Genomic DNA, 23767 nt, shown 5'->3' with positions numbered 1-23767 from the left:
GTCCAGCTGGGCGTGCGGAAGGGACTTGGTGTCCCGGAGCTGGCCTTGGCCTGGGGCCACGAGGCTGGGTGTGCAGGGATGACTGCACAGCCAGACACTCACCTGCCCCAGGAAAGGGGACAGTGGCTGGAGCGATTGGCACTCAAGGGGTGGGGCTACCCCCATGCTCTCGGCCAACCCGCTGTCCGCTGGCCCCAGACTCCCGACACCACTGCGGGGCAGTTGGAGACATTCTGGGGGGAGCAGGGAGACAACAGGGCCACGTGACAACAGCTAAGCATGGAGGCGGCCTCGGCCTGTCCACCACGGGCCGGATCCAGGGCACACAGGCCGGCAGGGGAGCCCGCGAGAGGGAGGCTGTCTGGCCATCCAGGGTCCGGGCAGGGGGCGGGGGCGGAGGTGGGGGAGGAGGCCGTGTGGCTCAGCAGGGGGAGGACGACATCTGGTCGTAGTCGGGGCACTTGAGCAAGGCCGGGTAGTTGCTGTTCATGGGCAGCGAGGCGTCGCTGGAGAGGTCGGAGGGGCTGCGGCCGCGGACCCAGGCGTCGGGGTGCAGAAACTGGCCCGAGTAGTCGGAGCAGTTGCTCAGGCGCGGGCGGTAGAAGCCGGGGTGGGGCCGGTACATGTCCTCGGCGGTGTACCTCTTCATGAACAGGTACACGGACATCACCCCCGCGCTCTGTGGAGAGAGCGGGGAGCAGAGGAGAGAGCTCACCGCTGGGGGCCCGGCGCCCACCGGGCTGCAGGGCAGTGCCCCCCCGCCCCACCCAGCCTGCGGGGGCGTTACCTCCGTTAAGAGGAAGGAGATGGCGGCGAAGGCGAAGGACCAGCCGTACTTGTAGCTGAAGTAGGTGTCCGGGTCCTTGGTCCGGTTGAGCATCTCGTCGTTGATGCTGGAGATGTACAGCACCAGGCCCACCACCAGCGAGAGGCCTGGGGCAGGGCGGGCGCCGCTCAGAGAAGGGCCTCGGGGTGCGGAGGGGTTCGGGACCAGAGCCGGGGCCTCGGGGCGACAACGCACTCGCTTTGGAGGTCAGAGAGAGCAGGCGCGCTCCTCCCGCCACCCTGCTCGGCTCAGACCGTCCCCTCCCGGAAGACAGCTCCCGCCTCCGTTTGGTTTGCGAGCTTAGTTTGGGGCGGTGAACACACGATGCGATACACAGATGACGTGTGATGGAAGTGTACCCCTGAAACCCATGTCATTTCACGAACCAATGTCACCCCAATAAATTCAAATAATAATAAAATAAAATAAAAAGGAAGAAAACAAGCGCCCTGGCCGGCCGCCTCCCGAGCCACGGCAAGCCCACCGGTTCTCGCCCTCCTGCCGGCTAGGATCGCCTGTCAGACGTAGATGCCTGCCCCGCCTGTGGACACCCTGAGTCCCCTGTGGGCCTCATGGGAAGGATGGGGGAGAGCCACGGAGCCAGCAGGGGGCTCTGGCTAAGCCGAGGGATACGGCAGGCCCCCTTGGCAGAGGCAGCAGCCTCTGCTTCCTGTCTCCATTGGGGAGGAACAGCATCCTGGTGGAGGCCAAGTGGCCCCTGGTCTGCCCAGCCCACCTGAGCCCTGGTGTGGCCTGTTGAGACGGTTGGGAGAGAGTCAAGGAGCATTTGTCCAGATCCTGGCAATCATGGGGCCCAAACTCCTGGGGCCGTTGTGTCAATGGCTGCCTCAGGCACCGGGCCCATCAGTTAGTGACGGTGATCGAATCAGGACATAACTAATTACTCTGTTTTGAGCTCTTCAGGTTCAATTCCACTTATGTGATTAACCTAGGGCCTCTCGAAGGATGACTGTTCAAGGAAAGTCAACGATTCAAGACTTCCTTGGCACTTAACATGTGTTTAGGGGCCCAGGCGACCCTGTCCATTGCTATCATCACAACCACTTCCCTGGGCCCGGCTCTCCTCCCGGGGCCCGGCTCTCCTCCCGGGGCCCGGCTCTCCTCCCGCAGCCCACTGCTGGAGCATCTCAGGTGCCTCAGAGCTCCGGAGAAGCCTCAGCACCGCCAGCTTCCCAGAGAGGGCAAGAGCTTCCCCCGGGCCCTCCCTCTTGGACGAGGTGGCAGTATCACCTGCAGAGGGCGGGCTGAGCTCGCTGCAGGTGCCCGGTGAATACGTGCTGGATGGATGGGCAGACGGGCAGAGGAATGAATGGCTTCACGGATGGAAGGATGGCCTTCCCGGGGCAGAGCTGTGGAGGAGCCAGAGGCCCGGGTGCGTGGAAACAACACACTTACCCGAGAGGATGAAGAAGATGCCGGAGACAAAGGCCAGGATGGTCCTGTGGGGGCGGATGTGTCCGATGTTGCTCAGGATAAACCCGATGAACATGAAGAAGAGACTGACCAGAGGGAACGGGGTGGCCGAGCGAATCATTTCTGACGGAGGGCACAAAGGGACTCTGTCAGCCTCCAGGGGCCTTCCTCGCTGCCTACCCTCCTCAGGCGAGCCTTCCTGGCAGTGACTGCCAGCTGGGCCCCAGAGCCGCACCTGCAGGTGCTCCCCGGGCTGAGGTGGCCTGGGACCTCCCAGGGCTTTGTCCCTTAGCCCTTGGCCTGTGGAGTCTGTGCTAATCCAAGGGGAATTGTACTGCAAGTACATTCTAGAGGTCAGAACCAGCTCTGGGGGGACAAGGCCCGGAGGTCAGTCTTATTGGGGGCCAGAGGGCTTGCTTCAGTTCCCTGAGTACTATGGTCTGAATGACTGTCCCCAAATTCGTATGTGATGGCATCAAGAGGTGGGGCCTTTGGGAGGTGCTGAGGTCACGAGGGTGGGGCCCTCACACAGGGGATTAGTGCCCTTATAGAATGGAGCCCCACAGAGCTCCCTCACCCCTCCTGCCGTATGAGGACACAGCAAGCGGGCCCTCACCAGAACCGACCCTGCTGGAGCCTTGATTGTGGACTCCTGGTCTCCAGAACCAAGAGAAAGACACCTCTGATGTTTATCAGCTCCCTGGTCTGTGGTATTGTGCTCTAGCAGCCCAACCAGACTAAGATGCTGGGTACGGATGCCCTGACACTTGCCTGGGTCACAGGACTGGGACATTTCGAAACCGGTCACCACCCCTGGATCAATAATCGACGGTAAGTCCCAGTGAGCTCAGGCCGGCACCGCCCGCTGAGTCTGAGGACCTTAGCTCCGAGAAATAAGCGGCCCCCTGTCCCTCCCCTCCATCCGGCTCTGCCCGTCTGGCCAGGGCCCGGGCTGGGAAGTGGGAGGCACCTACTCAGGACGTTGACCGTGGACTCGGACGTCAGCTGGCTGTTCATGGGCATCACGTACTCTATGGTGAAGCAGCGCCCGCGCTCCTCACCTGGGAAGACGAGGATGGTTACCTCTCCGGGTCCTTCCGGGAGGCGGGTGTGCAGGACCGCCCTCCCTGGAAACCGGCGGATGCAGCGACGTTGGATCAAGGGGACCCATTCGCCTCCCGAGCCTCCATTCCCTCGTGGGCAGGGCGGGCACAGTAACCAGTCCTGCCTGGCAGTGCCGTGGGGCATGGAGATCAGGGACGCCCTGGCTCAGGCGCCGAGGGCACCTCCAGCCCTGAGCTCACCAGCCTCCCTCAGCCTGGAGGCCACATTCCCCTTCCGGGGGGGGGAGGGCCCAGGTCCCGGGAGACGAGAGGACTTGCTCAGACGGACACTACACGCCAGGCTCTGGTGGGGGTGGGTCCTGGTGGCTGCAGGGACACGGCCCGGGTTTCGGAGGATTGTCCGGGGGAACCGCCTCCTTTCGGCAGGGCCTCTCCCCACAAGGTGGGCGGAGGGCTCTGGGGCAGGCTTTCGGGCGGGGCTGCCTGCCACCTGCGCCCTTACCTGCGAGGAAGCAGACGCGCCACAGGCCCGAGTGCAGGGACATCCTGACCTCCGTGCTCTGGTTCTGGGGCAGGACCACGCCCTCCTCCAGGTACAGCCAATAGTCCGTGCTGACGGCGATGCCCAGGAGGCCCAGGCCGCACACGGCAAACACGCTGCTCAGCAGGGTCAGCGCCTTCCTCCCGCAGGCGCTCATCTTCCCGGACGGACGGACGGATGGACGGACGGATGGTCAGGTGGGCGGCCTGCGGCCTGGTCCCGCCAGCGGGAAGCGGGCTCTGGGGACAGACAGGAGAGAGGCTGGGCACTCGGGCAGGAGCAGCCAGGGCTCCGGGGAGGCCCCGATGAGGGGCCGTAGCTAAAGTGAACCCCGCCTGGCTGAGCTGGTGAGGGCAGACCAACGGGCCGGCTCTCTGGACACCAGGCCACTGGTCAGAGGCGCCACCCTTTTCCTCCCCCTGCCAGGAACTCACAGCTTTGTCGCCAGGATGCAAAGAGTTACCTTGTCCTCTGTGGGAGTCCCCCTGCTAGATAACGCCATTCATTCATTCATTCATTCATTCATTCATGGTGCCCAACATGGGAGATGAAAAGACTGTCCTTGACCTTGAAGACGTCCCACCTAGAAGGACCAAGGCACCACAAAGCAGTGCATGCAGCTCGACGGGGGATCTGCCCGAGAGCTCTGGCACAGGAGGAGGGGTGAGGGTGAGCTGTGCTGGGGCTTCTCGTGTGGAGGACTCCGGGGGTCCCGGCACCCCGGCAGAGCCGCGGCCGCAGCCTCGGGGACGGGCAGAGGGCAGGGCAGGCTTCTGGGGAAGGCGCCTGCCTCCTGGGCTGTGAGCAGGGACAGTTCTGGGTCGGTGGCCGGCAAACTCATGAGTCCACGGAGCCAAACATCAACAGCGCAACGATTGAGATTTCTTTTGAGAGCCACATTTTTTTAAAAAACTTAAACTCTACAGGTAGGCACATGGTTATTAACGTAATGAGGGTACGGGGTATTTTGTGGAAGAGCCACACTCAAGGGGCCAAAGAGCCGCATGTGGCTCGCGAGCCGCAGTTTGCCGACCACTGTTCTAGGTTAACGAAGGTAAAGGAGCCACAGCACAGTCCAAGGTCAAGGGGCTGCCTACACCCACCGCGTGAGGAGCCGTCTGACTCTTGCCTGCTCGGTATCGGCAGGAGCCGGCTCTGAGCCAGCCAGAGAGACCTCCCGGGTCTGTTCACACCTGCGGATCCCTTCCAGCGCCAGGCACGGGGCTCGGAGCGGGGAGGCCGAGGAATAAGGCAGATGGATGCTGACCTGCGCCCCCTCCCTCCCCATTCCCCCACAGAGCCCACAGCCCCGCGCGGGGCTCTGAACACTGACCGCCGGAGAATCACCAGGGAGCGCCCGGCAACGCCCGCCTGGGCCCTGGGCGCCCCTCCCAGCCACCCGGGTGCCGCCGGGCTCAAACGAGGGTGACGCGCTTTCCGAGGGCTCCCGGGACCCTGACGCGCGGCCCAGGCGGTGACCTCGCCGGGCCACAGCATCACCCGGGAGCTGGTTAGACATGCGGCCGCTTTGTAACTAGAATCCGCGATGTAACAAGATCCAGGTGAGCGTGCACCTGCTCAGGTCTCAGAACCCTGCCAAGCAGGGAAGCCAGGACCTGAGGAGCCCAGAGGGAGGTCTCCGAGGGGCGGCTGGAGGGGACGGGCAGAGGGAGGGGCCTGGGCGCTCGGCGCGCCTCACCTAAGCAGCCACAGTGCCGGAGCGTCGACCCTTCGCCATGACGCACAGCCGGGAATGCTGAGACAGGACGCGGATGTTCCTGAGCGGCGGTGCCAGCAGCTGAGCCGGGAGACGGAGACACCGGTGGTGACCAGGGGTGACGCCTCGGCTGAGGCACAGGCGCACCCTGGCTGAGCCAGCGGGAAAGGGACAGAAGCCACATTCGCGTGGGAAGCGCTGCCTCTGGGCCTTGGAGAATCTCACCGCACAGTCGTAGGTTCAAGCCCCGGGGAGTGCGTTTAGCTGCACTCATTCCGGTGTTTCCCAAGCGTGTCTGCCCACACAGTGGCGTCTGGTTCTGCGGACCCATTAGGGAACGAGGCTGTCCCCCACGAAGAATGACAGGGCCTGCCCTGCCCCCCCTCCCTCCCCGCCCCCCCAAAGCTGCTGGGAGATGACATGGCACAGCAGCCAGGCCAGGGCTTGGGAAATGGCCAGCCCGGCGCTGGCGGAAGGCTTGTTAGTCGGCAGCGGTGGGCAGATAAGCCCGCGTTCCTGTAAGGCGGCCGGATCGGGCTTCTGAAAAATGACAGCCAGCGACCGGCCGGAGCTGAGCGCCGATTGTAATGATAATCTTGGCAGCGAGAAAATAAAAACCTTGGCTCTTGCGGGCTTGGGGAGATGAAAGTGGAGAGGAGATTGGATCTGAATCCCCAAACGCAAGAAATAAAAGCAGCGGCCGGAGATGACCCGCCGGGCTCTGTCACGGCCCAGCACGAAGCTGGAGGGAGCTTGGGGAAGGGGACAGTCCCAGCGTGGGTGGCACACTCGGAACTCGGCCCGGAGGGAACAGTAACACCCCGACGTGTCGTTATGCTATTGCGAGATAATTACTTACGAATAAATAACGCCAGGGCCTCACAACACCCCTGTAGGTGGGTAGAGGTAGCCCCCTCTGTGGATCGGGAAGTGGAGGCTCAGGGACGGTGAGTAGCCTGCAGGACAGTCCCAGGTGCTGGCAGACGGTGGACTGAAGCCTAGGTCTCGTCCCACAGTGCGTGCCCTGGCCCCACCACCGCCCACGGAAGACATAAACGGTGCCGGAGGTGTGGGGTGCAGTGACACATCTCCGGGGCTCATAGGGGATCTAGAACCGTGTGTGATGCAATAGCGGGAAGACGGTCTTTGTAAACGGCCAGGGGTCACCGAAGGGCTGTTTCTTTCTTTTTGTTTTGTCAGTCCTCATCGGAGGGTATTTTTCCCCCCATTGCTTTTCTGAGAGAGTAGAAGGAAGGGAAAGGGTGGGGGGGAGAGAGAGAAGGAGAGAGAGCGGGAGAAGGAGAGAGAAAGGGAGACGGAGAGAGAAAGGGAGAGAGGGATGGAAAGAGAGATAGAGATAAAGATAGAGAGATAAAGAGTGAAAGGGAGAGAGACACATCGACTGGTTGCCTCCCACAGGCACCCCCACTGGGGCAGGGAGTAAACCCTAAACCCAGGTGTGTGCCCTGGACCAGGAATCAAACCCGAGACCCTCGGGTGCATAGGTCAGCGCTCTAACCACTGAGCATCCCCGGCCAAAGCGAAGGGCTGTTTCTCGATCCTCCTGGGCTTCCTCTGGGCGGTCCCCGGCCCAGATCCTCTCCCGCGCCTCCCGGAGGTGCTCTCCGGCTCGGCATTCCTGATCCGAAAACCACCCTGCAGGGCGGGAAGGCTCCCATTTCTCCCAGACCACACGCAGGAACGCCCGGGTCCAGAGGGAAGAAGGGCCCACGGAGGGACAAGAGTGTGAGCGGGTCCCGTGTGGGTGCTGGACCCGTGGGTTTCTCCCTGCGCCGCGGGGAGAGGCATCAGGCAGCGATGACCGGGACCTGCCCGGCCCCATGCTGCAAACCCCGCTCCTGGCATCTTCATCCACCGCCTTCCTGACTTTCTTCCGATGTAACTGCATCCGTGGCTCCCCTCCACCCTGCCCCCCGCCAGTGTCTTCCGCCGGTGGGAGCAGGGATGGGAGCCCCTTGGAGACGCCGACTGGTCTGGGGTGAATTTCTAGTTCCCACATCATGAGGCTTCGGTCCACGTCTTTGCCTTTACGTGGCTGCTTCTTCCCCCACAAGCGCCATCCGTAAGGTGACCCAGGCGTTTTAAAAACGTCCCGATTTTAAAAAAAATTGTTAAAAATCGGGACTGTCCCGCCAAAGGGGTCGCCTTACCCATCCGCCATCTACCAGGTTCATGTGGACTTTCTGACGGGGAAGACAGGCAGGTGCTGTTTAGACGTTGCTGTCACCAGAGCAGATGTTCACGGGACACGTAATAACACACGAGCGAAGCCGGAGGGAAAGCCACGTGTCTCACAGGAACCCCGCTGGGGAAAAGCCGGTAAACCAGAGCGTGGACGGTGGTGGACGCTTCCAGGTCACGGATATTTGATTTTCTTTATCACATTCCTGTGCTTGGCAAAGCCACTAAGAAAACGTATTATTTCTATACCCGGAGAGGAGAACAAAGAAGAGAGCCATCAATTCAGGGATCTGCTGCCCTCAGGCGGGTACGGGGCCCAGGCTCACCCGGGGGCGGGAGCTGCTGAGAGGCGGTGTTATCCTGGGGCGTGGGGCCGAGAAGGGAAAACATGGCAGCTTTGAGCCTTTTTTTTTTTTTTTTTAACATATATATATTTTATTGATTTTTTACAAGAGAAAGAGGGAGGGATAGAGAGTTAGAAACACTGATGAGAGATAATCATCGATCAGCTGCCTCTTGCACATCCCCCACTGGGGATGTGCCCGCAACCAAGATACATTCCCTTTACCGGAACCGAACCTGGGACCCTTCAGTCCACAGGCTGATGCTCTATCCACTGAGCCAAACCGGTTTCGGCGCAGCTTTGAGCCTTTTTGATTACCCGGGTACATTACCTCCACATATTAGCTTGCTAATGACCAGGAATTAACAGTTGCTAATTATCACCTGAGACTAGCAATTACAGAGAAAGGTCTCATGGAGAATTAAGTCAAGACTGCACGTTTCCCTGCCCCGAGCCAGTAACCAGAGGCCTTCAGTGAGGTGCCTCTCTGCTCAGTGGCAGGGGAGGGTGCTGGTGTGCGTGGGAGCCCAGTGACGGGGCTGGACAGTAGTTGAACTGGAGAGAAGGAGAAAGAGGAAGGACAGTCCAACGCAGAACGCTGACCTCAGCTTCCTACGGGCCCGGAGAAACCTGCTCCTGTGAGCTGGTTGGTCTAGGGCACATGTGTCAAACACAAGGCCCGCGGGCCAAATCCGTCCTGCCAGGCCTTGCAATGTGGCCCACACCGCGCTGTCATCACTGCACTCCACTGCGTTTCCATCACAATGACAGTTTATGACTGTTCAGTAAACCATTCGGCCCGCGATTTAGGCTGGATTTTAGATTTTGGCCCCTTCTCTGATTGAGTTCGACACCCCTAGTCTAGGGACTCAGCATCAGCCTGGCCAGCTCCCAGCAGGACAAGCCGGGGACCGTCAGCCCCCAGTGGTCATGTGGCCCTGCCTGCTGTCCACCGTGCTGAAAGCCGTTGCATTCTGGGTGGCTAGAAAGGGACCACGGGTTCCTTGACTAACACTCCTCCCATTGAGAGGTGGGGTCCGAGCACATCCCCTCCCCTTCAGTCTAAGCAAGTGTGGGACCGCTTCGACCAATAGCGTGCACTGAAATGATGCCATGTGACTCTGAGGCTGGTTCGACCAATAGCGTGCACTGAAGTGATGCCATGTGAATCTGAGGCTGGTTCGACCAATAGCGTGCACTGAAATGATGCCATGTGACTCTGAGGCTGGGTCGTAAAAGGAGGTGCGGTTCCCACCTGCTTCTCTCCGGAGCTCCCTCATGGGGAGCCCAGCCCCTAGGTAAGAAGTCTGGCGCCCCCCGAGATTGCTGTGCCTTAGAGCAGGGTTCTCAAACTCAGCCCCACTGATACCTGGGGCTGGACCGTTCTTAGTTGTGTGGGGTGTCATGGGGGAGCAGGATGTCAGCCATACTGCTGCCTCTGACCCCCAGCTGTAATAAACAGACATGTTCCTCTGGTGGAAAGCCCCGCTGGGCTACTAGCCAACAGCCAGAATCAGCTGTCAGCCACTGGGCCCGTGTGTCTACTGATCATCCACATAATCAATACGCTTTTATTAGTTTCATAGAGAGGACGGGAGAGAGGGGTAGAAACACCAATGATGGGGGAGAATCACGGATCAGCTGCCTCCTGCACGCCTCCCCCTGGGGATCGAGCCTGCAACCCGGGCCTGCGCCCTTACCCGGAATCACACCAGCGACCTCTGGGTGCGCAGGTCGGGGCTCAGCCACTGAGCCGGGCCCGGGTCAGCATCCACATTCCCGTCCGATACCCTCCAGGCCAAGTCACATCATGGTTACGTTTCTACAGAGGAACCTGAGGATGAAGACATGGGGCCACCCAGCTCACAGCGACAGAGTGGATCAGCCCAGGCTCTGTGCTTCCGCCGCCTCCCGGCAGCTACGGAGGAGACCAGCCCTCGCTGCTTCCCCGTCAGCGACATTCAACAAACCTGCCTCCTCTCCTCCACAGCACGGAGGCGGGATTGTGAGGCTGGACATTATCCTTAACCAGGGGCATAGATGATGTAAAATAGAACTAACTAAGGAGCCCTAAGACCATTCCATAAATCTATGCATTTGAGCAAACGTGGCTGACGTGCGCCTTCTGTCCTTCTGACCTGTGAAGCCCACCAATCCCAGCCCTGCCATCAGCCATGAGCAGTACAGGCCACCTCTCCCCCCACCCCGCCTCCTGAGTCATCCTTGGGGACACCCGCAGCCTAAGGCACGCAGCAGCAGATGTCCGCCCGGCCCCTGCCACCAGCCCCAGGGAGAGCAGCCGCCCCCAGTTCCACCCCCAGCACAAAAGGGCTTTTATTCTGCAGCAGCATTTGCTTTCGAAAAGGCAGCGTCGCCCGCTTCCTTCTTCCCCTCAGCCCCACTTGCACACCACCCCGCCGCCTTCTGTGACATGAAGTCTTAATCGCCGGCAATTAGAAGCCTCCGCTGCAGCTGCCTCCCGCAGCGCCCGCCCCGCCCGGGTCAGCAATGCTCCCGCCCCGGGGCCAGGAGAAATGGAAAGCAGCTTCCTCCCTGTGTCTCCGTGTGTGACAGGAACAGTGTTCAGGCTTGATCTGGTTGTGGTGACAGGGGCCATCTATCAGATCCGGGCCTCGGGAGCCGGCGGGCGGGCGGGCGGGCGGGCGGGCCAGGAGAGCGGGCCCGCGGCCTGGCCTGGCCTTTCCCGGGACCCTGGCCCGGAGTCTGCGGCTTCTCCCAGCCCTTCTGTCTCCCCGGCTCCTGCCGGTTAGTGTTTATTGGGTCAGGAGGACTCGGTGCCAGGAGCTGTTCTAAGCGATGGACACGCATTAATTCACTGAATCCCCGAAACAGCCCTGTGGTTGTGATTAAACTCAGACGGCGCTGGTACCTCCTTCCAAGGGGCAAGAGGATTAAATGAACCAACACATGTAACCAGTGTAGACAGGGGCTCCGGCCTGGTGCCCAGTGCACGCACACAGTCATCTCTACTGGGGTCACTATCTCCACTTTACCGATCGGGGGTGGGGGGGGGTGGTCCCCCACCATTTGGCCAAGGTCACCAGCCAGAAAGTGGCGGGGCTGGGATGGGAAGCCAGCAATCTGCCCCTTTCCCTGCAGAGCAGAACTGCCTCTTGTGCATCTCATCCTGAGAAGCGGCAGTCGGTCCGACAGGGTGCTGAGCTCATCACCGTGGAAACTCTGGCTTCCGGAGAGCTGAGATTCCTGACGGTCGAAGGGAAAACGCTGACCTAATTTTGCCCGCCCTCCGCAGCCTCCTGCTCGAGAGTACAGGGCTGCAGGCTTCCTGCTCTTGTCTGCTTGGCCCTTGGATCACTCCGGGGGTGGGGGGGATGGGGGGATGACGGACACACCAGGTATTTTTCACATGAAACAGCGCGTGAGGAGGAGGCCTGGGAGGGAGGAGCGAGGAGCCGAGCCTTCCGGCTGGACCCCGAGACCCTCCTCCACGCACGGAGTTGGTACTTGTGTTTCAAGAGAGACGTTTCTGTTGCGCCTATCCTTCCTGCGGGGAGGAGGGACAGGAGCCTGAGAGGGAAATGGGCCTGGAAGGCGCTGGAGGCCAGCTGGGAGCCTGCAGGGCGCACCCCCCCCCCCCCCCCCCCAGAGAATCGCTGAGAGAGGCGGGCTCTGGGGAGCCTATCGATCGATGGGGCCTGGCCCATCGATGCGGCGGACTTGCCTCTATAAATTCCTCCTGTCTGCCCGTTCCTGCCTCCAGCACATCCGGCCAAAACTCAGGCTCTGATGGTCCGCAACACACGCCCGGGCCTCCCCTCTCTCCACCTCTGAGGCCCTGCCCCTCTGAGCTCCGAGCCCTGGGCCAGACAGACAGCTGGCCGGGAGGCTGTGGGTCCAGGAGCAACGCCCACAAACCCAGGGTCCAGTCCTCCCAACACCAGTGCAAACAGGAAGACGAGGTGCTGGCCACTCAGGGGAGAGCTTGGACGAGGGCCTCATGAGTGAGACGGACCTATAATTTTTTCCACTATCCTGTATAGTTTCATCGTCAAGGTTATATCAGAACCACAATGAGATACCGTTACACACATCCTAGAATGGCTAAAAGGAAAAAGATGGACAATAGTAAGTGTTGACAAAGATTTGGAGCAACTGGCACTCTCATGCATTGCTGGAGGCAATGCAAAATGACACAGCTGCTTTCGAAGGCAGTTTGCGGGTTCTTGTGAAGTTCCACAGGCCCTTGCCATGCAAACCCAGCAATCCCACTCGCAGGTGGGTCTCAGCGGCAACTTCTGGCCCTGCCAGGGCCCAGAGCCACATCCTCCTGTGCCTGGGTGGGCATTACTGTTTCAGGCTTGAGCTACTATGGCCGTATCTGGGCCCAGTACCTCCTGGTCCTCCTTGGCGGCAGTTCACCTGCTCAGGGCTCTGGGTTTGAGGGAAGACTTGCTTCAGTCTTTCTTAAGAGTCAGCTGTGGATTTTAAAAACCCCTTACGTGCTGGTAGGCGAATGGGTGTGCATTAGCTGAGTTCACTCTGTTGCTGAAACTGGACATGTCTAATGCAGTCCCTACTTTTCACCCCACCCCCTTCCCTAGAGGTGGTACCAGAAATCTCTAACCCCCCTCCCCCAGCATTCTGGAGGGGGCTGGGGGGAGGAGAGACCGCCTCTTTCTAGGCTTCTGAATTTCCCAATGTGCCATAGCCAGCACAAACTATTTCTCCAATGGGGGTGTGTGCACATATGTGTGCGTTCGTGTGTGCACACACATTATAAACTCTCATTTAAAAATTAACAAAAGGTGATCTGCATCTGTATCTGTATCTGTATCAAACTTTCTGAAGCCAGAGCAGCCTCAGGGAGAGGGCGGCTGCCAGTGAATTCCCTCTGCTCTCCTGGGAGGGCCCTCCCTGCTCCTTCGGCCCAGGCTTTGGCCATGCTCTAGTTTTACTTCTGTTATTTAACCGTGTCCAATGCACACGGCTAAGTGGGGCGCTCGCTCCATAGCTGAGTGGACGATGGCCCTCCATCTGCAAAGGTGCGAGTCACATGGAGCTCCGCAGGCTGCGAAGGGTGGGGGTGGGGTGGGCGTGTCCTCAGGGCCCCTTCCCCTGTCAGTCTCAGTCCGGGGCTGCCAAGGGGGGAACACAGGAGTGAGTGAAGCAAGCGGCGTCCAGTCCACGTGCAGTCTGCTCTCAGGAGCTGAGCGGGTCACGGGGCTGGAGGCGGGCTATCGTCTTGCTTTCTCACCCCACTTGGCTTGTTTACCATTCACGGAACTCAGCTCCTGGCTAGACTGGCTGGGAGCTGTCCTGAGACCCGCCTCCTGGTGGACGAAGGGGTTTTAGTCTTCTACCTCATCCTCTTTCTTGGTCATTTGATTCTAGACCTTCACGGTGACCTAAACGGCGCCTTCTGACCACGGACCCCACGAAGGTTGCACAGCCAGGGCCTAGAAAGCAATGGGGTGGGCCATCAGAAGCGCTCGCTGATGAACCGCACTGACCTTGACCCTTGGCGTTCACAATGCTTTACCCTGGGTCCTTTCAGCCCAGCCCAGGAGTGGCATGACCTTATGGATGGCACGACCCATTCTGCAAGTGAAGGAGCCGAGACTGAGAGGCGTCCTGCCCAGGGAGCTGGGGCGGGTCCTGAACTTGTCTTCCGAGGCTGAGTCCTCAACCTGTTTCAGCCCCTTATCCCTGCGGAGAGGCAGGCGCTCGCTCTCCCAGGCGGGCCCCTGGGGACAGACTCCAGGGGGGCCACTCAGCCAGGATCAGGGGGCGCCCTGGGCTGCTCCGTGCTGGATCTGCCCCTCCCCAGGGTAGGAGGCGAGGCGGGAGGGCTGCTGCTTTCTCTCTGCTCCGGAGGGAGCGCAGGGCAGACTGCCCGCCTCCCTCCTCGGCGGCCTCCACCCCCTCTCCCGCATCCCCCTCCCGGTGCGTCCACAGGCCCATCAGGTGAGGAGTGTTCCTCATTCTTCCCACAGCAACACATCCATCAGGAGGGAGACAGGCCCTCCGCCAGGGGGGAGGCAGAGGGAGCCCGGGAAATCCATACCGGAGGACAATGCCGCTGCACTGCCTCCCACCATGGTTTCCCTGCAGAGGCAGGGCTGCGCTTTATTCTAATCGAACCCAGCGGTGCCCCCTCATGGCTGCTGGCACTGGGTTGACAACGGGCCTTCAGTCAATGCGCACGGGGTCACCCTTTTAGCTGACGTGGATGCCCGGGCTCCCGTCTGCACACAGCGCGGGGGCCGGACCAGCAGGGTCTGAGCAGAGGTTACCAAGTGGGGGGCGGGAGGGATGTGGGAGAAGGTCAAAGGGGAAACCAGGGCCCCAACCACCGCCCCAACCTCATCTCTCCTGCACACGAAGAGATTCCTGCTTGCCTTGGGCTTAACTACCTTCAAAGCTGAGCTGTGGTGCAAACAGCATCCTCAGCCTAGAACACTTCAGCCTGAATTTACACAGCCTGTCCTCACAGGGACCTCACAGCACCTGTCTCTCTCGGGGACACGGCGAGGCACGCATGAGGCGACGCTTGCACAGGTCCCAGCCCATCCGCGAGCTGTCACCCACCACCCACTCTGGTGAGTGAGCCACACAGGGCTCCACAGGGCTCCGGGCACACGGCAGCCGCCCCCCTCGAGTTTCCGGAGATGTGCTGTGGGCGGGGGTCCAGGGGGCCATAAGGTAAGGTGACCAGATGTCCCGTGTCCCACAGCGTTTTGAAGAAGTCCCGATTTTTAAACGCCGCGCTGACGTGGGACAAATTGTTCAAAATCGGGACTGTCCTGCCAAAAGCGGGACATCTGGTCACCTTAGTATGAGGGGTGCAGGGGTGCCTGGAAGTCTGGAGCAATGCCCTGCAGGAAGGTTGCAGAGAGGGGCAGCCTGAGGGTGCAGAGGGCCAAGCCCGGCCCCTTCCCTCAGGAAACCACATGTACAGGGGCCGAGCCCCCCGCCGGGAGCCCTGCACTCCGTGAACTCGGGGCAGCAATGCCATGTGCGCTGGAAGGGGGGCCGGCCTTGGTCTATGCGCCTGCCAGCCCCGGAGCCCCTGGCGTGCTCCTTCTGCAGAGCGGGCGAGGCTGGCGGGGGCAGCTCAGGCCTCCGGGATGAGAGGTGAAGTGAAGGTCACCCAGCAGGGAGCAGCCGGCTATTCTGGGACCAAGTGAGGTGCACACAGGAAGTCACCTGCCTCCCCATGTGTCACCCCGTGGGGGAGGCAGAGTTCCTGGCCGGTGACACCCACTGCCCAGGAGCGCCAGGAGGGCGCTCCCTCCCCCTCTCCACGGTGGGGCCTCTGTTTGGAGGAGAGGCCGTGATGGGTGGTGGAGTGCCAGGGGCAGTCAGGAGCCAGAATGAGTGGGGTTCTGTGAGCCCCGAGCCTCGGACACAGGAGCCTGGACGAGGAGGTCAGCAGCCTAGAGTAAAGAGGTGACCAGGCATCCCGATTTTTAACAATTTGTCCCTCGGCGTTTTAAAAAAGTCGGGACTTTTTTAAAACGCCGAGGGACGTGGGACAAATTGTTAAAAATCGGGACGTCTGGTCCCCTTAGCCTAGAGGGCAGAGCCTCCGGCTCTGTGCCACCAGCCGTGTGGTCGTGGACAGGGTGCCTAACTGCCCGTAAAGCACAGGCGACCATGGTTGGAAGGCTTTCAGGAAACCCGCGTTGTGGTGAGAACGTGGGGAGCTCGGTGCGGGGCGTGTAAGGGTGCTGTGGAGGACCGTTTGGGTGGTGGCGTAGTAAGTTACCCACACCATTACTCTGTGAGCCAGCGATTCGGCTCCTAGGGACGAACCTGAAACACCTGGCCACAAGGCTTAAGACAAGCACTTGAACTTGGATGTCCACAGCAGCATGATTTGTACCAGGCGGAAGTGGAAATAACTCCAGTGCCCACGGACCAAAGAACGGATGAACACCCGTGGCATAGCCACACGACGGAGTATTATTCTGCCGTCAAAAAGGAGGGAAGCACCCATACGGGCTGCACGCTGGGATTCCGCCGAGACGCAACGCCCGGCACAGGGAACTGCATCGGGACCGGAAGCGGACGGGTGGCTGCCAGGGACGCGGCGGGGAAGGGGGGGGGAGTGACGGCGGAAAACGTCCAGGAAAATGTCCAGGAACGGGAGCGGTGACGCTGGCACAACATCTGAATGCACCAAATGCTGCTGCATTGTATACAGTATGGAAGATGGCTAAAATAGTAGATTTTACGTTGTATTTTTACCGCAGTAAAAACCCCAACAGATTGCATTTATTTATAGCAGAGAATGTGATTCACCGCAATTTAAGGAGCGCGTACAACAAAGTATGCATGTTAAGCGGTGATGGGAGAGCTGGGGAGGCAGCGGGGTGGGGGTGGGGTGAGGGTGGGGGTAGGGGTAGGGGTAGGAGTGGGGGTGGGGCGGGGGTGGAGAAACACGCGTGTGAGGTGCTTGGACACAAAGTCACTGCTCAGTGAACTCCCGCTTCCCTCCCAACGGCTCCTCACGTGTTCCCTTGTGGAGCTTGCCTGGCACAGTCAGAGGGCCTTGGGCATCCCACCATCCCATCAGATGGCAAACGTACAAGGACATACCAACGGGGCAGATACACACGCCTCCCGAGGGGCCTCCCACACTCCCCGGCACACACTACACACCCGTGTGCCCACAGTCCCGGGGATTTCCTTCCTGGGCGCCCCCATCACTGCGGTCCATCCCCAGGCAGACTCCCCGCACACGGAGGAATGAAGGGGTTCGACTGGCCATGACCGAGGGGGTGTCTGCAGCCTGAGCTCTCTGGGGTAACTTTTAAACCCACGTTCCCAGCTGAGAACCTATTGCTGACGTGTATCGTTTGGGAAGTGAGACCCTGGCACTGGGCCCATTGACACCCCCCCGCCTTCGGGTCTCAGGGGTGCAGGGGCCACAGAGTCTTGGTCTGTGCCGCCGACCCTGTCCTGGTCCAGCACACTGGTCTGTAGCTCCGCCCGCCCAGCTCCCAGGAGAGGCCGGGCCAGCCTCCTGGGAGGGACGGGCAGGGAGGCAGTGGGAGAGGAGAGGGAGCCTTGAACTTCCCGTGACCTCCCGAGAGACTGGCCTCGAGCTCACCAGATGGCACTGCTGCCACTCGGCGAATAGATGCGCAAATCCAGGACAGCGCCTGTGGCTGGGGGAAACGGGGTGCTGCCGCCCTCTGCCGCCTGCTGGCACGAGTGTATGGAGAGGGAGGGAGGGATGGCACAGGCGGCAGGGGTGGCATGGGCGGACAGTACACCATCCTATAAAGACCGTGTGAAAACCAAAGCCTGAAGGACTGTGACTGGCCCAGGCCACACACTGCCTCCGAGCGACTGAGCTGGGACCTAGCGCGCTTCTGTGCGGCTGCAAGTCCGCAATTCGGGGGGTGACAGAGGAGCGTGGGCTGCTCCAGCCCATGTCCCACCGGCATCCCCCCAAGTGGCCGGCCCTCTGCGCCTGGAACAGACGTACGGAAACAACTGCTTTCGGGACAGCTGTGAGTGCGCGGACAGCCCCTGGACGGTGTTTGCACCTGGCGGTGTGCCCTGGCCTCAGGGGGAAAGCTGAGTCCTCACTGTGGCCCCCTGGTCACCTGATGGGGCTCTTCAGAGCCTGGACTGTCCCCACCGGCCTCACCCACTCCCACCTCCAGCTGCTTCCTTAACTTCCTCCCCCTGCTGCTGGGAGGCCCTCCCTCCCCTCCCTGTCTCCCTCCCTCTCTCGTTCTCTGCTCAAATGTCGCCTACAGAAAAGGCCCCTTTGAAAATGGCGCCCACCCCCGCCCCCACCGGCCTTGTCACGGGCAGCGTCCTGTGCAGGTCCCTCTCTAGCAAGCGTATTGTTCATCTCCAGCTGGTGATGCTTACTCCTGGGGAAGAGCAATGCAATGTCTCTGGTTCACAGCTGCATTCCCCATGGTTCGCAGCAGCAGGTGGCCTCACCCCCAGGGCGCATGGGGCCAGTCTGGAGACATTCTCGGTTGTCGCAGTGGGGAGAGGGGTGTTGCCGACACCCCACAATGCACAGGACAGCCCCCTCCCCAAAAGAATAATCCGGCCCCAAATGCCAGCAGTGCCACAGTCGTGTGCCCTTTACTCACAACAGTAGCCGGCGGGTATACAGTAGGCGCTCATACGTGCTGTGAGGGAAGAATGAGGAGCTGCTGCCATGTTATCGTTGTCATTATTTAAGGACGGGTATGGGTGAGGGTAACCTTTAAGAGTGGTGGGCAGTGGGGGGCTCATGACCAGAGGTCACACGGGTCTGAGCTCTGCCCTCAGCAGCACAGGGACGGGCAGCCACCTGCTCACCACTGGGCCTGGACGAGCCCATTTTTTCTGGTCCCCCCACAGCTCCAGCCCGAGCTACGCGGCCTGCCCCTCCCCACTCCTCCCAGCCTGCCTGCGGGCCCCCTGGGCAGGGCCTGTCAGTCCTCACCCCCACGAACCCCGGAGTGAGGACCCCCCTACACAGTCTTTGGGAGTGACTCGGGCAGCCCCTCACAGCCCAGGAGCTGCAGGTCCGAGGGAATTCGGGCGTTGTTGCTCTTTCCCAGGACGGGCAGTGGGAGGGCTGTGGGTGCTCAGGAAGGCACAGGTGCTGGAACCCCGCTGCACCGCTCCGCCCAGCCTTCTGCTGACCTAACAGATCTCCACGGCAGCTGCCTGCCCGCGAACACCACCTATGGGCTCCTTGCAACTCTGCGTGGCACGGTCACGGACAGGAGAGCAGCGCGGGAAGGAAGGATGGGCCTAGATCGCCTCCAGAAATAGGCTGCCTAGGTCCCCCCCCCCCCCCCCCAGACACTGGAAGCCTCTGGAAGCCTCTATCAACACCTGCACACTCAGCAGGCTGCCCAGCCCACACTCCCAGCAGGAATCCCATGTGAGGTTCACAGCTTTCCCCGCCTGCCCCCCCCCCCCCCCTTACCCCTCACGCCTTTCCTTCCCCCAGGGCCCTCCTTGGGCTCCCAGCTGGCCGTCTCTGTGAACGCTGAGGCTGGGAAGCCACGTTCCCGCTCCTCTGCCCTCTGCTCTCCCATGAAGCTTTTAAACCAGGCATCAGTGAGCAGCTGACACAACCGAGTGCAAGGCCAGGAGCCAAAGGCACGAGTCTCTGGCAGTGGGATGTTGGGCAGCAGACGGCCAGGTTTGGGGGAACAGAATGATGCCCGGGGGGGCAGGGCTTGTCCTGGGGCTCCTGCAGTCACAGGCAGCTGGCCTCGATGCTGCCAGGGCAACAGGCTGACCCCAGACCCGGGAGGAATAAAACCGCAGGCTGGTGCCCCGTGACCCCCTGGGAACGAGTGTGTGTGTGTGTGTGTGTGTGTGTGCGCGCGCGCGTGTGGGGAGAGTCTATGGGGAAGGCCCAGGCTGGAGCCCTGAGGCAGAAATGCCAACTCCCCCAAAGGCAGGGCTTGGTGGAGACTGGGTTCCCAGCCTCCCCCCTCCTCTTTTCCTGGGACTCCAAGCCCCACCTGTGCGCTACCCTGACAGACATTCACCGGCTCCTCCACCCAGGGTGGCACGAGGGTCCCAGCTGCAGGACCATCTCCCTCAGGGGCAGTGTTGGCGTCAGGCGGGGCAGGAGGGAGCACCCTGGACACCCCCAGTGAGCTGGACACGACATCCGTGCGCTCGCTGCACACAGCACCCCGGCCCCACCCTACACATGAGGACACCGAGGCTCGCTGCCGGTGACCAGCGTGGTTGCAGCCCGTTTTCCACCAGGACAGAAGGCTGCCGGCAGCCAGGTGTGGACAATCCAGCCGATTCTCCCCTCCTCCCTCCCCTTCCCCACCTCAGCCCCAGGTCATAGGCCCGGACTCACAACCTGAGAATGGCCCTGCTCTCACAAGCCAGATGCCCGCTGGCGGAGCCGTGGGTGCAGCCTATGGGGATGCCAGGGTCCTCACAAACTGGACACGTGTGGGCAGGGCTGCCTGGCTCCGCCCCACCCCTCGGGGCACCCGCTACCTTCCGCATGCCAGACGGAGGCAGACGCTGGGGGTGGGGATGTCTCAGGCGCAGCAACAGATTTCACCCTTTCTAGGACCTGGCCCTGAAACGGGGTGTCCCCAGCCACCTCCAGCTGCCACGTCAGTGGGAAAGTGAGACACAGCCAGGGCGTCGCTGGCAGACTCTGGGGGCAGGCTGGCTGTCGTGTCAGCAGAAAGATGCCACCAACCTGCCACCAAGGTGCCTGAGGTCCTGAACCCAGGACATCAGAGGGATCCAGGCCAAAGTCGCCCCTCGCCCACCTCCAGGGCGGTCTGGGATGTTCGCCCATCAAGCCCTGGGATTTGGGGAGATGCAGGAGCCGCCTGAGGCGGGGTCTGAAGGGTGGGCCCATCTCCGGTTCCGGACTGTGGGGAGCAGGAGCGGGCACAGGGCAGCTGGAGGGAGTGTGACATGTCACATTGGGGGACCTTGTCCTGAGATCTGCTCGCATCTGGCCAAGTGGGCGGATCCCTTTCCTCCTCTGAACATCAGCTTCTCCAACCCCAGAAGGGGACGGAGTGTCCAGCAGGCTCTCGGGGCGGAGGAGAGCGTGGTTATGGCTACACCCAGCGCGGGGGCAGCACCCTGAGGGTGGCCAGGCTCCTCCCTCCCAGCCAGGTTCCTGGACTCTTCCAGCCCCAGAAAGTGACAATCTGGTGGTCATCGGCCCCAGGAAGTGATCCTTTGGCTTCATTCATAAAATGTCACCAAACTGCATCTTCATCGGGGGCCCGACGAGGAGGGGAGCGGAGTGCGGGATGGAGTCACTAACGACTGGAGAGAGTAGTGCATCAGCCTCGGAAGCCCCACGGCCGCCGCCCGGCTCCCCCGCGCGCCCCTCTCTGCTCCGGGGCCCCCGTAGGGACCCTTCCTCCCGCCCGGCCGGACCCATGCACCCTCCGTCCCCGCAGCCCGGCGGCAGGAGCGCGGGGCAGGGGCGGGGGGCGGCCGGACCCGCTGGGGGAGAGGACACCGGGCGGGCGGGCAGCGGTGGATTCCACCTGCGCGGACAGCCCAGCGCAACAGGTGCGGGGGCTCGCCCTCCGCAGTCCGGCAATGCCCGCAGCCCCTCCGTCCGCCCGGGAGTCTGTCTGCCCGCAGCTCGGGAGCGGCCACAAGCACCGCCAGCAGCCTCGCCAAGAGGAGCATCGCCGCCTCCGCGCACTTCACACGCTTCCCCCGCAGCCCCGCCCGCGCCGCCCGGACCCCCGCCCCGCCCTGGCCGCGGTGCGGGGAGGGGGCGGCGGGCGCAGGGGACGGCAGAGCCTCCGGGTCCCCCGGCTCCTACCTCGCTGGAGCGGCCGCGACCCGATTCGGGTGCAATGCCCACGCCGGTGCCTCGTCTGGGCGTCGGGCACCGCGCGAGGTTCCCCCGGCGCCCGTCCTCCGGGTCCCGCCGAGCAGCCCCGCGCCCACGACAGTGGCTGCAGCCTCAGCGCCGCCGGCTGCCAACTCCGCGAGCGAGGGCGGCCCGGGGGCGGGGCCAGGCCGGGCTGTGGGCGGGGATTGGTGGCCTGGGGGCGGGGCAGGGGCCGGAACGGCCTGGGGGCGGGGCCTCCCATCTCCATGCCACCTGTCACCGCGGGCTTTTGGACCCTGCGGAAGCCGCCCTCCTTCCCTGGAGAGGAGCACCTCTGGGAGAAGCGCCTGAGCGGGCTTTGCTCAGCCTTGGGTCACACTTACCTTCCAATTCCAGCTGTTACTGCTGCTGCGGCTCAGTAATAACAATCACCACAACAACAATGCCACTCAGTCTTTACTGAGCATTGACTGTGCACTGGGCACTGGGCAAAGCGCTCCCCATGGGTTAGGTCAACAATCCCATTTTGCAGATGGAGGCACAGAGCAGTAGCTAGTGCTGCAGGACACACAGCTGGAACATGGCAGAGTCGGGATGGCAGCTCAGGTCCCTGTGGCTCCAGGATCTGTTCTTTTAAAGCCTCACCATGTTTTCTGTCCGTGTGGTGTTTAGCAAATGGCTCTTTAAAGGCAGAAGGCCTGCCACATAGTAGGTGTGCAGTTAACACATCGAATGAATGACTGTTGAATGAAAGCATTTAAGGTGAAACAACCAAAACAGTAAAAAAGCAAACCCCCAAACCAAAACAACAAAAACAAAAAACTAACACTGGTGAGGCTGTATCAGTGGTGTGAAAAGATGAAAAATGGGCATAGCGGCCAGGAGATGTAACCTCTCAAGGTTTGAACTTAACATTCCCAGCAAAGGCCAGAGACGCTGTCCTGGGATCCAGGTCAGCAGCCATGTCCTCAGGCAACTGCAGAGTGAGTTTGGGGGTGAGCAGACTGTCTGAGGCTGAGTATGAGGAGGAGGGTTGTGCTGGGGCAGTGGGCATCCTCCCTCGTGGGCTGAGGGAGGGATGTGAGATGCCCACTTGCTTCCCAAGCTCGCTTTGATCTGTGTGATGCAGTTCTCCAGGGCAGTGGAGTGATGGGCCTGTTGGAGTTGCGATTTGATGGATGAGGGTTTTCAACCGGATTCTGCTTCTGACACACTGTATGGCCTTGGACAAGTTTCTTAACCTCTCTGAACTTTCGTCTCTTCCTCCATACCCAGGGCTGCCTTTATGGGCACGTGACTTAAGCCCACAGCCCTGCCTTCAGAAAGGCGGTATGCTTAATTTCATGATCTGCTTTTGCCATCCTAAAATTTTAAATCACTTCTGAACACGGTGCTGCATTTGCAGTTTGCACCGGACCCCCCCCAAGTATGGAGCTGGCATTGGTTCTAACTGCGGGATGTCTGGCCACCTTATTCTAATACCCACCTCACTGGGTTACCGTGACACTTCATTGAGATGATGGCTAACCAAGGGCGCTCCGAGGAAGTTGGTTTCCCGTCCTCCGATCTGGTCCTCAGGATGAACAGATGTTTGCCAGGTAGAGAAAGGGCTGGGGAGGGTGTTTCAGGCAGAGGCCGGCATGGGCCAAGGTATGAGACTATGAAACTATTGTATATTCGAGGAAAGGCAAATAGTCCGGGGGTGGAGAATGGAGATAAACCTGAAGAGACACATTGGGGTCAGCATGAAAGCATTTCTGGTGTTTTTTTTTTTTTTTTTTTTTTGAGTTTGGACCTCAGCTCCGAGGCCTGTGAGCAGAAAGTGCTAGAAAGGGGAGGTGGGTGGGCACTAAACACCAACGCACTTAGCCCGCAGTTCGGCCTGGACTGGTCCAGGTAACGAGCCAGGCAGTGGATGGTGTGGGCAGGAGGCTGTCACCGTGGTGTGTCGAAAGCCTTCGCTGGAGACACAACGGGGAAATGCTGTAGGTGTCACCGCCCCCGGCTGCGCTCGGGGACTTGGGGACCCCGGGCCTGATGAATAATGGAGCAGCGCTTCCTCCCTGGGTCTTTTTCTGTCCTTTCAATAATTCATGCATTCCACGCTGGCTGAGAAGTTTCATAAAACCTCTGCTTTTTCTGAATCCTGGGCGAATCTGAGCAAATCAGGGATGGCTTCATGCATTAGGTCTTAATTAGTAACACACACACACACCTACACACTCACCCCTACACACACACGTGCACACACACCTACACACACATGCACACACACACATACACACATACCTACACACACCCCTACTCACACGTGTACACACACACACACACACA

The 23767-nt window shown here is 61.0% G+C and overlaps 1 protein-coding gene across 1 annotated transcript; it reads right to left on the bottom strand.

The window, feature by feature from the left end:
* Positions 1–21574, bottom strand: CACNG5 (calcium voltage-gated channel auxiliary subunit gamma 5). Its single transcript, XM_036451544.2, has 6 exons — positions 21422–21574; positions 3827–4104; positions 3235–3321; positions 2243–2383; positions 788–933; positions 1–679 (listed from the first exon to the last, which is right to left on the bottom strand). Exons 2-6 carry the CDS (start codon positions 4020–4022, stop codon positions 422–424), a joined length of 828 nt encoding a protein of 275 aa, XP_036307437.1. The 5' UTR covers positions 4023–4104; positions 21422–21574; the 3' UTR covers positions 1–421.
* Positions 21575–23767: the final 2193 nt, after the last annotated feature.

This window comes from Pipistrellus kuhlii, unplaced genomic scaffold, assembly GCF_014108245.1.
Source record: "Pipistrellus kuhlii isolate mPipKuh1 unplaced genomic scaffold, mPipKuh1.p scaffold_m20_p_22, whole genome shotgun sequence".
Classification (NCBI taxonomy): Eukaryota; Metazoa; Chordata; class Mammalia; order Chiroptera; family Vespertilionidae; genus Pipistrellus; species Pipistrellus kuhlii.
Note: the sequence above shows the minus strand (reverse complement) of the source record. Positions and strands in the feature narration are given on the sequence as shown.

What these genes read in the sequence shown, in the direction of transcription:
- CACNG5 (XM_036451544.2), bottom strand. Translation starts at nt 4,022, where the DNA reads ATGAGCGCCTGCGGGAGGAAGGCGCTGACCCTGCTGAGCAGCGTGTTT. An exon ending in GCGCGTCTGCTTCCTCGCAG is followed by an intron (nt 3,322 to 3,826) that starts GTAAGGGCGCAG and finishes TCGTCTTCCCAG; the next exon opens with GTGAGGAGCGCGGGCGCTGC. An exon ending in CATCTTCTTCATCCTCTCGG is followed by an intron (nt 934 to 2,242) that starts GTAAGTGTGTTG and finishes GCCCTGCCCCAG; the next exon opens with GCCTCTCGCTGGTGGTGGGC.